The sequence below is a fragment of the Doryrhamphus excisus genome, linkage group LG10 (genome assembly GCF_037039965.1).
Source record: "Doryrhamphus excisus strain RoL-2023G ecotype Guam linkage group LG10, RoL_Dexc_Guam_v1.1, whole genome shotgun sequence".
NCBI lineage: Eukaryota > Metazoa > Chordata > Actinopteri > Syngnathiformes > Syngnathidae > Doryrhamphus > Doryrhamphus excisus.
Window position 1 is genome coordinate 8,894,985 of NC_136366.1, and position 14,606 is coordinate 8,909,590.

General features: G+C 40.5%; 3 protein-coding genes across 9 annotated transcripts in view; 2 read left to right on the plus strand and 1 right to left on the minus strand.

Moving 5' to 3' along the window:
* Positions 1 to 1,350, minus strand: part of LOC131112521 (putative E3 ubiquitin-protein ligase HERC1) — a 35,070-nt gene extending 33,720 nt beyond the window's left edge. For 4 of the 5 annotated variants that reach the window (XM_058064184.2, XM_078793993.1, XM_078793995.1 and 1 more), the window contains exon 1: positions 850 to 1,345. The gene's annotated coding sequence lies outside the window, so the exon portion shown is untranslated. Of the gene's footprint in view, positions 1 to 849 lie in introns of all 5 variants that reach the window. The other variant, XM_078793994.1, reaches the window with a different exon arrangement.
* Positions 1,351 to 2,182: 832 nt separating this feature from the next.
* Positions 2,183 to 4,839, plus strand: esm1 (endothelial cell-specific molecule 1). Its single transcript, XM_058063947.2, has 3 exons — positions 2,183 to 2,989; positions 4,203 to 4,346; positions 4,453 to 4,839. The coding sequence occupies exons 1-3, from the start codon at positions 2,596 to 2,598 to the stop codon at positions 4,539 to 4,541; spliced, it is 627 nt and encodes a 208-aa protein (XP_057919930.2). The 5' UTR covers positions 2,183 to 2,595; the 3' UTR covers positions 4,542 to 4,839.
* Positions 4,840 to 7,884: 3,045 nt separating this feature from the next.
* Positions 7,885 to 14,606, plus strand: part of arhgap24 (Rho GTPase activating protein 24) — a 41,783-nt gene continuing 35,061 nt past the window's right edge. The window contains exons 1-3 of one of the 3 annotated variants that reach the window (XM_078793996.1): positions 7,885 to 8,059; positions 8,955 to 9,018; positions 9,679 to 9,927. The gene's annotated coding sequence lies outside the window, so the exon portion shown is untranslated. Of the gene's footprint in view, positions 8,060 to 8,954; positions 9,019 to 9,369; positions 9,386 to 9,678; positions 9,928 to 14,606 lie in introns of those variants that run through there. The other 2 variants (XM_058050349.2, XM_058050366.2) reach the window with 2 other exon arrangements.

Consider the following 14,606-nt stretch of genomic DNA (forward strand, 5'->3'; position numbering starts at 1 on the left):
CATGCTCATGCGCTCCCTTGTCGTGTTTAGGGATGTCCTACTACAGCAGTGATTCTCCAATAGTGGGGTGGGAAGCAGGGAACTGTCGGGGACTTAAATATTAGTCCAGACCTGCCAACATATGTATATGAATTTGTCGTACTCAGCATGCAATTTGACTCTCTTTATACACTTGTTTGTTTGGCTAATCTCCATTTTGTTGCTTTTTGTCTGTACAATAACAATAAATAAATAGATTTTCTATAGATAAATAGAATTTCAGTGGTATTTCAAATTGGGGTGGAGGGGCGTGAAAACATTTGTGTCCTTCAGTGGGGACATGACAGAAAATAATTGACAACCACTGTACTACAGGGACCCCGCCTCTCGTCTGAAGACAGCTGGGATAGGCTCCAGCACCCGCTGCAACCCTTGTGAGGATAAGCGGTAGAAAATGAATGAATGAAGGAATGAATGTACTACAGGGACGTTGTTCCCCAACTAGTGTCAAACCTAAGCGCCGACATATTTCTTGCAAATGCAGCTGGGATAGGCTCCAGCATACACCACGACTCAAAGAGAAATAAGCGGTATAGAAAATGGATGGATGGATGGCACATGTGACGCTCCACAATTAGAGGGAGGTTCTTGCTGGGACAAGGGTGGGTGATGGAGATACTCTGTTGCCAAGACAACCCCAATAAAAATGGAGCTGCATGGAAGTAATTCAAACCAGTGGGTCGTCATTGGCATGATATAAGAGTGATATGCAAAACCAAGCATCCATGCTAATGACATTAGCCGACGTCGTGATCCGGTTCATTAGCAATACCCCACACGTTGGTACACGGTGACGGTGCAGATACTCACCACGGCGACACAATGGGTAATGTACCCGCGGTCCGGTCACTCCCGCCGGCCCCTCGGCTAACCCCGCTCCGCCTGTAGTGTCCAGTCAGTGGCCGTGTCGGTGAGCTAGCGGGGCAGGGCTGGCTGCCTGCACTGCGGCGCCTCTTCGGCTTCAGGCGAGCCCCCCCTTCTTGTCGGCTCAATCGTGGCTGTGTGACAGCTGGCTGCCAAACAAGCCCCGCTGCTCGGTGACGTCCTGTCACCGTATGACGATTTCTGGAATCACGCCGACAGCTGACATGTATGTTGGGACATATTTGTTGTTAGCTTCAAGTAGCTGACATGTTTGCTAGCGCCGGTGTGTACCTGTCCCCGTTACAGTGAGGTCTCACTCAGACGAAAATATCATGCCCCGGCTTCTCCTCCCTGCTCATCCTCTTCTTCTGCTGTTTATCCGATGAAGTCAGTCGGCGTTTGGAGGACGACCTTACCGCCATCTTGTGTCGGACTCCTCCTCCTCCCAATCACCATCATCATCAATAAGCCTCGTCATCATCATTCTGTTGCTTGGTGCTGTATGTCAAATTGAAGTTTAAAAAAACCCTATAGCTCTAATGAGATTGTGAAATTGCTCACAATGTTGTGGTAATATATATTTATATATATATATATATATACTGTAGAGCAATATGCAAAACAGATCACGTTGAACTGTAATTCCCAGTGGCATGCTGACTTGCTGGGGTTCAATCACAATTCAATTAAAATAACCCAAAAGACCCCTTCTTCGTCTCAATATTTACTACAAAGGTTGAAAGTAGTGGGAAGACACAATCATGAAGTGATGACAATGTATTGAAGCAATTAGTATGCAAATTAGCATGCAGTACTTGGCTACAAGCAGCGGAGGCGCTGTTGACGACTGATTTAATTGTATAGCAACAATATAAAATTCATCAAGCAAAGAAATATAATCGCAGAATGATGTAATAGACTTTATTGAATCGATAAAAGATTGTATTTATTTTCTTTTGTTCTGCACCACAGAGCCAGAGTCCCCCAGCTGCGGGGGTGACCACAGGCCGCACTGTGGCCTCGCCACTGCGCCCAAGAACACAACAATAGGAGAGAAGTGACAAGGAGGGTGGAAGTGGGGTACGAACCACCAACCTTCTGGTTTGTGTGATTATACTCTGCTTTAGAGTTTCACTATGCGTTGGCATTTGTGATTCCCTCAATGAACTGCAGCATTAGTGTTGGCAGCACTGTCTTTATACTCTCCCTAGTATCAGTACCACTAAATGGTCACTCATCTGAGGTTTATTGGAGACTTTAAATTGTGAGTGTGAATAGTGTCACCATAATGAGGTCATGTGATATAGAAAATAGATGGAATTCTTCCAAAATATTAAAAAAAAAACAAAAAATCAAGAGTCTGTATTCAACATGAGCTACAGTCGAGCATAAGAAGAAATGTAAGCGAAAACAGTACCCTCTAGTGGCATACTATGGAATCGCTCCTGTTTAATTGTATACCAATGCATCCATGTCACACTTGATGACGTGTTTGCTGCGCGGGTCCAGGCCTCCCACAGAAAAGCACAGACAACCTGTGGCATGATGAGGTCACGGAGATTTCAGTTCCTGGATGGCGGCTCACAGCTAATCCCACTTCCACGCCGGATCTCTAAATAAAGGGACGACAACACCGGAATGAGGAAATGTGCAAAACAAAGTTGTTGAATGCTGTGAAAAGCTCTCGGGCTGATGAGGCTCACTTCCACTCGAGTCCCCCTCCTGAGGTGCTTCTTCTCGCCGCAGCCCCCCTCCATCTCTCTCCCACCTTTCCACGCCATGTCTCTTCTGCTGCTCGCGGTGCTGTCCTCGCTCCTGGTCCACGGCGCTCAGTCGTGGGGCTCCAGCGTCAAGTACGCCGTCAACTGTCCGGACAGGTGCAACGTGGAGGTGTGCGGGCCCACGCACGGCTGCACGCGCACGGTGCTGGACGACTGCGGCTGTTGCCGGGTGTGCGCGGCCGGCCGAGGGGAGCACTGTTACCGCACCGTGTCCGGCATGCACGGCGTCAAGTGTGGACCGGGTCTCTTCTGTGAGTTCTACAAGGACGAGGACGACTATGGGGACGAATACGGCGTGTGCAGAGGTGCGTGTTTACTGCCTGTTTATGTGACACGTAGATGGTGCAGACAGCACTCGTGCACCAAACGCTGCAGGATAGCCATTTTTAAACCCCATTATTGAATGAATGACGTTAAAATAGGGCTAATCTTTCACTCTAATATAATATTTTAATATCAAGGTAATATGAAATGTTTTTTGTTAGAATTTGTTTTGAAAATATTATAACAGAATATTTTAGATTAATATTATAACAGAATATTAATCCAATATTATTTTTTGATTAATATTATAACAGAATATTAATCTAAAATATTAAACATTTGTTTTGAAAATATTATAACAGAATATTTAAATTAATATTTGGATTATATTATATATATTATATTTAGATTATATTATCCAAATATATTAAGCTAAATATTAATATAATATTAATATTATAACAGAATATTTAGATTATATTATCCAAATATATTAAGCTAAATATTAATATATTTGGATAATATAATCTAAATATGAATCTAAGTATTGTATAATATTTAGATTCACATTTAGATTATATTATAATATAGATAGAATATAATCTAAATATGAATCTAAATATTGTATAATATTTAGATTCACATTTAGATTATATTATAATATAGATAGAATATAATATAATCTAAACATCAAATATTATAATATATTTAGATTATATTATAATATAGATAGAATATAATATAATCTAAACATGAATCTAAATATTCTGTTATAATATTAATCTAAAATATTCTGTTTTCAAAACAAATTCTAACATAAAACATTTCATATTACCTTGATATTAAAATATTATCTAAATATGAGTTGTAGTTTTTGTTAGTTTAATTCATTTTTAATGTATTTTATTCATAATACTTAAGTCCAGATGATATTCAAAAGTTAATAAATATTTACAAAATATTTAATTTCCCAAAAAAATCAATCAAAAATGTAAGAATTTCTTCAAAATACATGCATAGTTTGTGTGTATATATAATATTTGATTGTTAAACAGGTATCAATCAGGTATCAGTGTGTTGTAATTTGCAGGGGTGGCATCGTAGTGCAATATTGCAAACACAATAACATATTGTTAAAAGAATACAAATATTGACTATGATTATCCTCGTAAACTCAGAATGTGAGTACAACCGTGCAAATGTCCTTATTGAGCTGCAAACTGATCATTTGTGTTAAAAAAAATGTGCCCCCAGATTGCCACTACGGGACTTACGGTGTGGAGTGCCGCAAGACATGCAGCTGCAAAGGGGGCCTGTGCGACAGGGAGACGGGCGCTTGTCTCACCCTCCGATTCTTTGCCAAACTTGCCGGCAAGCTCAAAACTGAGCCTCAAGCAGGTAAAGAAGCACTGATACTTGTCATACATATCCTATATTTACTATGAATGGTTAGAACTTTGGACTTAGAAAAAAGGTCATTCATGGAACGTCTACTCATTCCCAGAAGGCGATGTCGGCTCGGGAGAGGTTCAGGACTCGGATCAAACGGCAGTGGATCAATCCAGCGCTCCTAAGTGGCTCAACCCTCGCTGACACAGTGCTTACACACAAGCTCATTCAGTCAGTGGCAATGTAGCATTAACTTATAAGTCAACTGAAAGGTCTATTTTATTATTATGTTCAAAGATGCATACTTTCTTTATTTATATGCCTTTTACTCATTTGCTGGCTGTGTTATTCTCCAAATTGTTTGTTCTGGATTGGATAAAATGTTGACATTTTCTTAGTTACTGTGCCTTCAAAGGAAAATATCATGGCTTGTGTTGTACTGGGAATTAATTCTCTTTATTATATGGCATTTCTAATGGAAACAAATGCAAATGTCCTACAAATAAACCAAAGTTATCATATAGACTCTTTGTGTTTTCATTTCTTACCCTTGGACAACAATACAGTATATCAGGTTTCATCATTTTATTTGATCTGACAATTTATCTCGCTTCCCCGTGTGTGTATGTGAGTCACATGGTGGACGAGTGGTTAGTGTGTAGTCAGGAGTCCGTCAGGAGATTGGGAAGATCTGGGTTCGAATCATCGCTTGACTATTGTTAATTTTTTACCGCTTATCCTCACGAGGGTCGCGGGAGGGGTGCTGGAGCCTATCAAAGCAAGAGGCGGGGTACACCCTGGACTGGTTGCCAGCCAATCACAGGGCACATATAGACACACAACCATTCACACTCAATTTGGAGTCGGCAATTAACCTAGCATGTTTTTGGAATGTTGGAGGAAACCGGAGTACCCGGAGAAAACCCACGCATGCACGGGGAGAACATGCAAACTCCACACAGAGATGGCAGAGGGTGGGATTGAACTCGGGTCTCCTAGCTGTGAGGTCTGCGCGCTAACCACTCGACCACCGTGCAGCCCTGTATGAAAGTGATATTTTAATATTTCAATTCTACGGGTCCGTGTATGTTGGCCCAGTTTCAAATTCAAATTTCCCCCTCAGTGAACCGCAGCTCCCTAGTGCCAGCAGCACTCGTGCACCCCGGTAACTACCACCGCTAGGCTTGACTGTAGGCAAGACACAATTATCTGTAGTTTAGTTTACTTTGCTTTCTTCCAAACGTGCATACCATTGAATGCATCACACGTCACCATCATTAATAGTCAATTTTGAGTGCAATTGTGTAAGTTATGGGAAAATGTGGAAAGCTTTTCTTGGGTATTGCCTGTATTTGCCTGTATTCACCTTTCCCGTATAATATACATGTGTTTAATAATATACATATGTTTTAAAACCAAACGTTATACTATCCAATGACTAAACTAAAAATACCCATCTTATCATCCTCACCTCCGACTCTTTACGTGTACACAAAAATGTTTGTCCCGCATTCAGTGTGTTTATTTCCTGCGCTTCCTGACACCTGTGAAAATGGCCCTTCTTCCTGTTGTTGTTGTGTCTGCCCGGGCCGGGAATTCAAGAGTGACACTCCGAAAAGCTTGGAATTCTTGTCAGTGACACACACAACCTCTAAAAGGTCCTGTCCTCTGGCTTCTGCTTCATATCCTCCCCCCTCCCCCCACTGATGGCACATGTCCTGCAGAGTTTGGACTATAGTACAGAGGGGTACAAGAACCATTTTAAAGGGAATTTAAGGTGAATGGGATCTTATAAATGTCCTGATACCGCTAAAGTCACCACACAACATCTCACTTGAAATGATTTGGCTTTTTCTTGGGATTTTTGCAACACTTTTTCCACAACAAGATAGACAGGAAGTTATGTTCATTTACAGCAGTCCCTAAACGCCTCATCACTTGTTATCAGAGTTAAGGGAGACCAAACTTCCATAGTTTTATTGCTTATTTTTAATTCTTAACTTCTTTTTACGCTTCTAGGACAATTAAGAGTCACGTTAGCATTACGCCCGTGTTAAGCTAAGCTTCTTAAGTTTCATTGTTGCTATGTTTTTTTTATGTTTTTTTGTGATGTTTTAAATGGTATATGGGCCTGAAATAATAATAACAATACATAATAATAACACCTTCAATAGATCCATCAAGTGTGCATTCCAAGGTGACAAATATGGGCACAGGTACATGGGAGCAGCGCTTCGGCGCATTCTAAACGTTCCCCTGAGTCCCTGAGAGCTGGCGGGCCGGGTCCTTGCATCCAAACAAACAAAGGACCTTGGGAAAATAACAGGAAAGAGTTGGTGAGAAATACCCTTTATCTGACTCCCCGAGCACGTCACTGCCGCCCGGGCTGAAACAAAGGTGCGTGGAGCGAGTAGTAAATAACACTGATTTACTGCAAATAGATGTCCTGCTATTTACAGTCTGGCCCCGCCTCAGCAGGTTGTTTATACTAGCCTCATGCTGACAAACACGGTATGAAAAAATTCATTCATTCTGAAAATAAATAATTTCAATAAAAATATACAGTAAGACAAGGTAGATTATAATTAAATTAAATTAAATTAAATTAAATTAAATTAAATTAAATTAAATTAAATTAAATTAAATTAAATTAAATTAAATTAAATTAAATTAAATTAAATTAAATTAAATTAAATCAAATTAAATTAAATTAAATTAAATTAAATTAAATTAAATTAAGCCGAATAAAACTATATTATTATATTATATATTAAATATATTATATATTATTATATTTAAAACTTTGAAGTTTGAGGAAACAAAATAAATGAATGAGTTAAAACAAAAACAATATCAAATGTGAGAGTACTAACCACTATATTATAATGACTGTCGTTGCTACCACAAAGAAGTGAAACCATTCTTCTTTGGGTCGTGCCGCTACTTCAGAGGATAAATACTTTGGACCTTACACCGACTCAGACTGTAGCTGTCCTATCTAGTCTTTGAGCATGATACCTGATTGGATGAGAGCCCAAAAATTTCACAAAACAAACTGGACTTTGATCAAATTCAATGCCATGTACAATACAAGCGCTCATAAAAACAACAGGAAAGACTGACAATGCACTGCAAGCCAACATACTTTGTGTTTCATTTACAAACCAACCTCACAACATAAGCTGACAGTATGTACTACGTACGACTGCATATATCAGAAAAAAGACAAACAGCACCATCTGCTGGATCTGACGCGGCACTGAGCCACCTGCTCTTAGAACAGGGGATTCCAACGTGCTTTTCTCCTGTGGTACATTGTAAATATAATTGAATAAGAAAACAGCAAAATTGGAAAATCAATCAATTGGGGAAAGTATATTTTGAAATAATCATATTAGTTTCAGACGTTTCATATAAAAAAAACCTTTCCAAACTATTGTATAGGTTTGTAGCTGTAATGCTAGAGATTGCCACTAGAGAGCAATGTTGCACCGCAGCAACATAGTTGAGCTCTTTTTTTTTTTTGTCTTGACCTCCAAATTTGAAATTCCCGGAAGTGAATTGATCACCGGAGCTTGACTACAATGTAACGATAAGTATTGACAACATTCGGTAGTATTGTTTGTTGTTTATGCTTGATATGACGAAAAGACACCATTTAGCTTCATTGGAACCAGATGTTAATTCACCACTTCAATCTACTCGTTGCATACAAAGTCAAGGTAGGAACGATGATTAACGTTTCTCGATTCAGTTTGGGATTATGAATGAGAGCACTATAATATTCTTTTCCACTAAATATCATCATGATAAACTTGAACAAAGTCGGTGTTAAGTAAAGTATGCAGGAAGTACTTCCACAGCCATGATATTGTAGTGTTTGATTTTGCTCAACCAAAAAAAGGAACAGTTTTTCCATTCATTATTTTTTGATAATATTTAACATTACTTACCATTGGTGCCACGGTAATAGCCATTTTAGGTCTAAATATTTGTATTTCTAATTTTACTTTATTAATTATAGACTTATTTTGTTCCAAGTAGGCAGTAACTCCACAGCTTGGGCCACGCTGTTCCTCCCCAGTCCTGTAGATGGCGGTATTGCACATTACAAGAAGGTGCAACCTCATAGAAGTCTATTCAAATGGTAGCACATGGGCCAAATTCAGGGGTTCGTTTTATGCAGCAGATTCTTAAACACACCAGAGCACTCTTGTCATATAGAGGATCTTTGACTAGTGTACATATGTTTGTTTTGATTTGGCATTATATCCAAAATAATAACTGATGTGAAGTCCTGATATCCTCAAATCTGCTCCATTAGTGATTGATTTCTTACTTGGCCCCTTCCTTGAGTCACTTTTTTTCTAGAAATTGCTTATATAGTTTTGGTGCAATGCTGCTAACTAAGCAACACACAGCTCGGATATAACAAATATTTGCAACAAACATGTAAGAAATATCCACTGGGAAAGGCCCCAAGGTCCAAGTTTGGGTCATGAGAAACAGAAGAACCACAGAGACAGTCTAAATTCCCAGATGTGCCATCTGTGATCATTCATCCGCTCTAATCTAATGCGCTATCTCCGATGATGTCCACTCTGTCCGCCCCCGCAGGAGGCCTCGTGGGAGTCGATGCAACCTCGCTTTGTTTACAGATGGCCACTCGCTACGTCACAAGGTCACAAGAGCTTCACGATCGGCATTCCAACGTCTTGCAAATATAATAAAACATGCTGAGGGATGGCGGCGGACAGCTGCGGCGTTGCGCTTCATCCTTCTTTCATCTCATAACTTTGATGACTCGCTTGCGTGCAGTATCTATTGAGATCCAGTATAAACAATACTGCTTTTGCAAAGTTAATAACGCACCATGAGGATGGTCACAGGTTGGGTTTCACCACTTGGTGACTATTGTGCTTGTACTTTACGGTGGTTCGTAATATTTTGGGCAGAAATGAAATATATTTGTGATTGTTCTTTGTTGTGATGTCATATTAGATCCACTTGGTAGCACTTGGACTGAGAATGTAGCTGATAGCTCACAGGTAAACAAGATGCATTTTGCACCAGTCAGTGTGTATACAGCTGAGCTAGCACCCCAGTGACGACGGGGTTCACCAAATAAACGTTTGCAGAGCACGCTGGTGGTATATGTCACGGTGAGGACACATTTCAGGTGGTTACTTTTGGACTAAAATGAAATTGCTGTGCTTAAAGTATGCTTCGGACACATGTAACCACCTCGTATATCTCCTCAAGCTGAGTGGAAGCAGCCAGGATGACTTACATGAGTTCAGGCTGCAGTGTGTGTGTGTGTGTGTGTGTGTGTGTATAACAGGCTCCTCCTCCTTTCGTGGTGCGACAGCCACCCAGAGACACTCTGTCAGCATGCACACGTTGTGAGAGTTGAACTTGTGAGCACATTTCTCCGTCCAGTGAGTCTGCCAGTCAGTGCAGCAGCAGCAGCAGAGAGCGGAGGACAACGTCATCTCCACATCCTCCACTTCTTCTTTTTCTTGACCAAACCTGACACCCCGGGCTGGATTTATTTGGGAATCAAGCAGCACCTGGTTGATTGATCTCAAGGGTGAGTTCAAGAACATTTAGGATTCCTCTTTTTATGTGGGTTTGACAATCTTATCAGCGTGCTTCAACCTGCAGACTTCAATACGAATGTTCAGCCAAGATTGACGCTGTCATGATATGTTGTTGTTGTGGTTGGAGTTTGCACTGCACTGTTTCTGATATGCCGCCTGCAGCCTGATCTGGCAGCGAAAGTGACTGGTGGCCAGCCAATCACAGGGCACATATAGACAAACAACCATTCACACTCACATTCATACCTATGGACAATTTGGAGTCGCCAATGAGGCTAACATGTTTTTGGAATGTGGGAGGAAACCGGAGTACATGCAAGCTCCACAGACGGAGATTTGAACCCAGGTCTGTGTGGCCAACATGCTAAGCACTCAAACATATTCAATGGAATTCCTTTTTACACCAACAAAAAAAAGCAAAAAAACAATTGCTCCACATTGCATGTAGCACATGAAAGGACAGGGAGATTTGGCAGCATTATTGACTGAGATCTGTTTCCAATATTATGACCCTCATATAACCAAACTAGTAAGTTGCTAGCTGCTTGTTGCAAGGCTGAAAAATAATTTCACAGAAAAAAAAGACAGAAAAATAGTAATTAAAAAATGTTCTATTTAGAATTGTTGTATTTGTTTTTGTTGATTATTTGATTAATTAAAACTACTTTTAAAAGTAGTCGTGTGTAAAAATATGCCCTGCACGATTCCTGTAAGTTTTTATATAAGTTTTACTTATATGTTTTATTTCTTATTTTTAAGAAATATTATATATTAAAGAATGCTTGTCGTGCTGTCATCCGTATCAGGATAGTTGCTTTGTATTGCATCTGATGGCATGGTCGGTCAATGTATGTTGTCATACATTATCGTGAGAACTTGTTTTGATGGCAAAGTTCATCAATTAATCATCCCCATGTGGTTCCCATCTCTTCCAGCTGTGCCACCGGCTGTAAACATCACGTTAATTAGACAAAATGATGCACAATAGCAATTAAACACATCGTGTTCAGCGGTGGGTGCTTCTTGCATCGGCGGGCCTGCTGAGAGTCAGTAAAAAGTGACTTGGCATGACGTCCTGTAAACTGCCCGTAATCGTGGTAATTATCCGATTCCCACCACTTCCCAGGTAGTTTTTATACACTGTGTGGTTTGCATTGTGGTTACGTCTCCTTGGGTGATATTGAGGTCGCATCCAGAGTGTTTTACCCTCTACCTGGGTACCTAGCATGGGAAAGATGGGGGAACGCCATGATACCCCCCTCTTCTGTGCCGTGAGGAATGTCCGCAGTGCTCACAAGCTGTGCCGTTGGAAAGCTCTGGGATCAGGTTGCCCGTGTCAGCTGCTGCACTCGGCTGTTCCCAGATCTGTGATATCTGTTTATTGGGGAGGGAAAATAGGAGCAGGAGGAGGGCACGGAGACTGCAACAAAGAAGGAAGCTGGGATCATTCAGAGGGCACGTAGGGGTTGTCGGGAATACAGCTGAATGATAAGTACAATATCTTACATTACATAGCGGCCACTCAACATTGAGTATGATTCTGTACGAAAGCTAGTTCCGGAATTACACATTTACAAATACAAGGCCAAACTCAGTGGAACATCAATTATTATTTAAAGCAACACACACAAGTCATGTTTATGTCTCAAATGGCTTATTTTATCTCATGATGTCTACTTTTTTACAAATGTAAAGGTGACTATAGGGGTGTTACTTCCTGTCTAGAGGGCTCTAATCATATTTTGAATGTCATAAGCAAGTTTTCTATGCAAGCTATGAAAATATTCAGTCTATTCATATTGAATCCTACTTTGTGGAAAGATTGACTGGCAACCAGTCCAGTCCATAGAAAATGGATGAATACATACTTGATGAATACTATTATGAATACTAGCGAAAATTCACTTATTGTGGCTGGGTTTGAAACCAGTTAACCGTGATAAAGGAGGGATTACGGTATTGCACAACAAGGCTGCAACAGAACCAATGTTCAGAACCAATGAGTTCACTGAAAACAACAGTTGGGTGATGCTTAATACTACATCAGGACGTTGCCTACAGCCACAAAGGCTACGACCAATGTTTATGACCTGGCACCAATAAGATATGCCAGTGGTTATTTGCTATTGTAACCCGACTAACTGTTCAACTGATCTGCTATGGAGCACTAATGAACATCAAACGACCTTTTGATGTTCAACTTTATGATTACCATATTTTGTGGACTATAAGTCGCTCCGAGGTATAAGCCGCACAAGATCAAAAATGCATAATTAGGTAGAAAAAAACATACATAAGTCGCACTGGAGTATAAGTCGCATTTTTTGCGGTTAATTTATTTTCCAAACTACTTGACCAAAACAGACATTACGTCCTCTTGGAAGGCAAGTTCTAACAATAAAAGAATAGAGAACAGGCTGAATAGGTGTAAGATATGCTAACACAATGCTTATTCAGCTACACAAAAAATAAACATGAACAGAAAAGGTGTCCAGTGTTTATGGAACATAAACAGTTTTTTCATTCATAAGTCGCTCTGGAGTATAAGTCACAGGAACAGCCAACGTATTAAAAAAATGCGACTTATAGTCCGGAAAATACAGTATATATCGTATTTTCTGGACTACAAGTCGCTACGGAGTATAAGTTGCACAAGACCAAAAATGCATAATTAGGTAGAAAAAAACATACATAAGTCACATTTTTTGTGGGTAATTTATTTTCCAAACTACTTGACCAAAACAGACATTACATCCTCTTGGAAGGCAAGTTCTAACAATAAAAGAATAGAGAACAGGCTGAATAGGTGTAAGATATGCTAACACAATGCTTATTCAGCTACACAAAAAATAAACATGAACAGAAAAGGTGTCCAGTGTTTATGTAACAAACACTTTTTTCATTTATAAGTCGCTCTGGAGTATAAGTCGCAGGAACAGCCAACCTATGAAAAAAAGTGCGACTTATAGTCCGGAAAATATGGTAATATATCATGTTTTCTGGACTATAAGTCGCACAAAGCCAAAAATGCATAATTAGGTAGAAAAAAACATACATAAACAGTTTTTTCATTTATAAGTCGCAGGAACAGCCAACCTATGAAAAAAGTGCAACTTATAGTCCGGAAAATACGGTATTTATATGATTTACTGGCAGCAGCGTTCTTAATGTGATGAGTTCCAAGACATACTGTATATGGCTGCGTGACACATGGCAGGGAATAAAAGGAAGAAGGAGTGTCAGTGACCAAGCTTGCATCACAGCAAAAAAGACTGCACTGAGGACAAGGAAGGGAGGCCACATGTCGAATCTGAGTCCATGTGTAGACAAAACTGACCCTGACTCATGAAACTGATTCAAACATTCATCCCCGGTCGCGTGTTTGCTAGTCGACCCTCCTCTCATCCCGCCGTGTGCTGCTTCCAATCATGCAACTCCTTCTGTCTTAGTGACTCACAGTGTGGGGCAGTGACTGATCATGGGCCGACGTGATAAATCCATTACAGGTTCCCCCATTGGGACCTGGCCGGAACGGTTTTCAACATGAAGTCATGACAGCTTTTAATTGTATGTGCTGGCCGGAGTGAAGTATCGGTTTTGGTGTTGGTAGGTATGATGCTTCCATCTGAAGCTTCTTCCTCTTTCATATCCTCTAAGCAAAGCCTCCTTTCCACTCTGTGGCTCCTTGCAGCTTTGGTAGCCGTGGGGTTATATTTGTCTTTAACACATGTGGGTCACGGGGGCCCCACTGTGAGACGTGGGGGGGTTGTTCGGGGATATTTAGAGAAGTTACAGCACTGACCAGCCATGTGAAGCCCACGTTTTCCTGTACATGCTGTGTTGGCTACTGTGGTATTAAGTAATCTGGTATACTATATATATATATAGTATATATTACTATAGTATGTCCTCACCTCCTGCATACAGAGTACTGTGACGTCTTTAATATCTACCTGTAGAATTACCTGTTTACTATTTCCTGGGTGAAAAACAGTGCAGGTATTACCTACAGTTGTACTTACGTAACTTTAAGGCGGCTTGTGTGGGCCGCATCTTCCTCACGCAACGCCATTACGGAATGTCAAAGGGCTGATTGCGTTTTCTCCCCTTGCCACAACTGAGTACAGACGAAGGTTTCTTCTGCCGCACATAAAGTGACTCACAATCGTCTCTCACGAAACAGGACCAGACTGACAGGGCTAGCGGGATCAGGCTAAATTCAGGCCAAATTAGCCCCTTTCAAATTGCAACTTCAACACTACCACAGGCTGGAAAACGTTTTTGTGTACTACTTTCCCTTCCCACGGCCACTTCCTGTGGTCATGGAAGATTCCACGCCTCTGCTTTTCTAGCCTTTACCCAAAACAATTGCAGCGTCAATCCACATGGTCTGTTCACACCAAACCCTTTGCTCTTCACCTTGGTAGTTACTGTACTTAACCATATGCCAGCAAATGGACTATTCCACTAGTTCAGGGGTCGGCAACCTTTACTATGAAAAGAGCCATTTTTATCCCCTTGCCCACTGAAGAAAAATAGCCTGAAGTTTAAAACAACATTGGAGGGAATTTGGGGGTATCAAAGTAGTTAAAATAAGAAAAGACGAGTTGGAGTACTCTTGCTAGTATTGGAGACAAACTTACATAAATGTATGTGTAAACTACTGCAA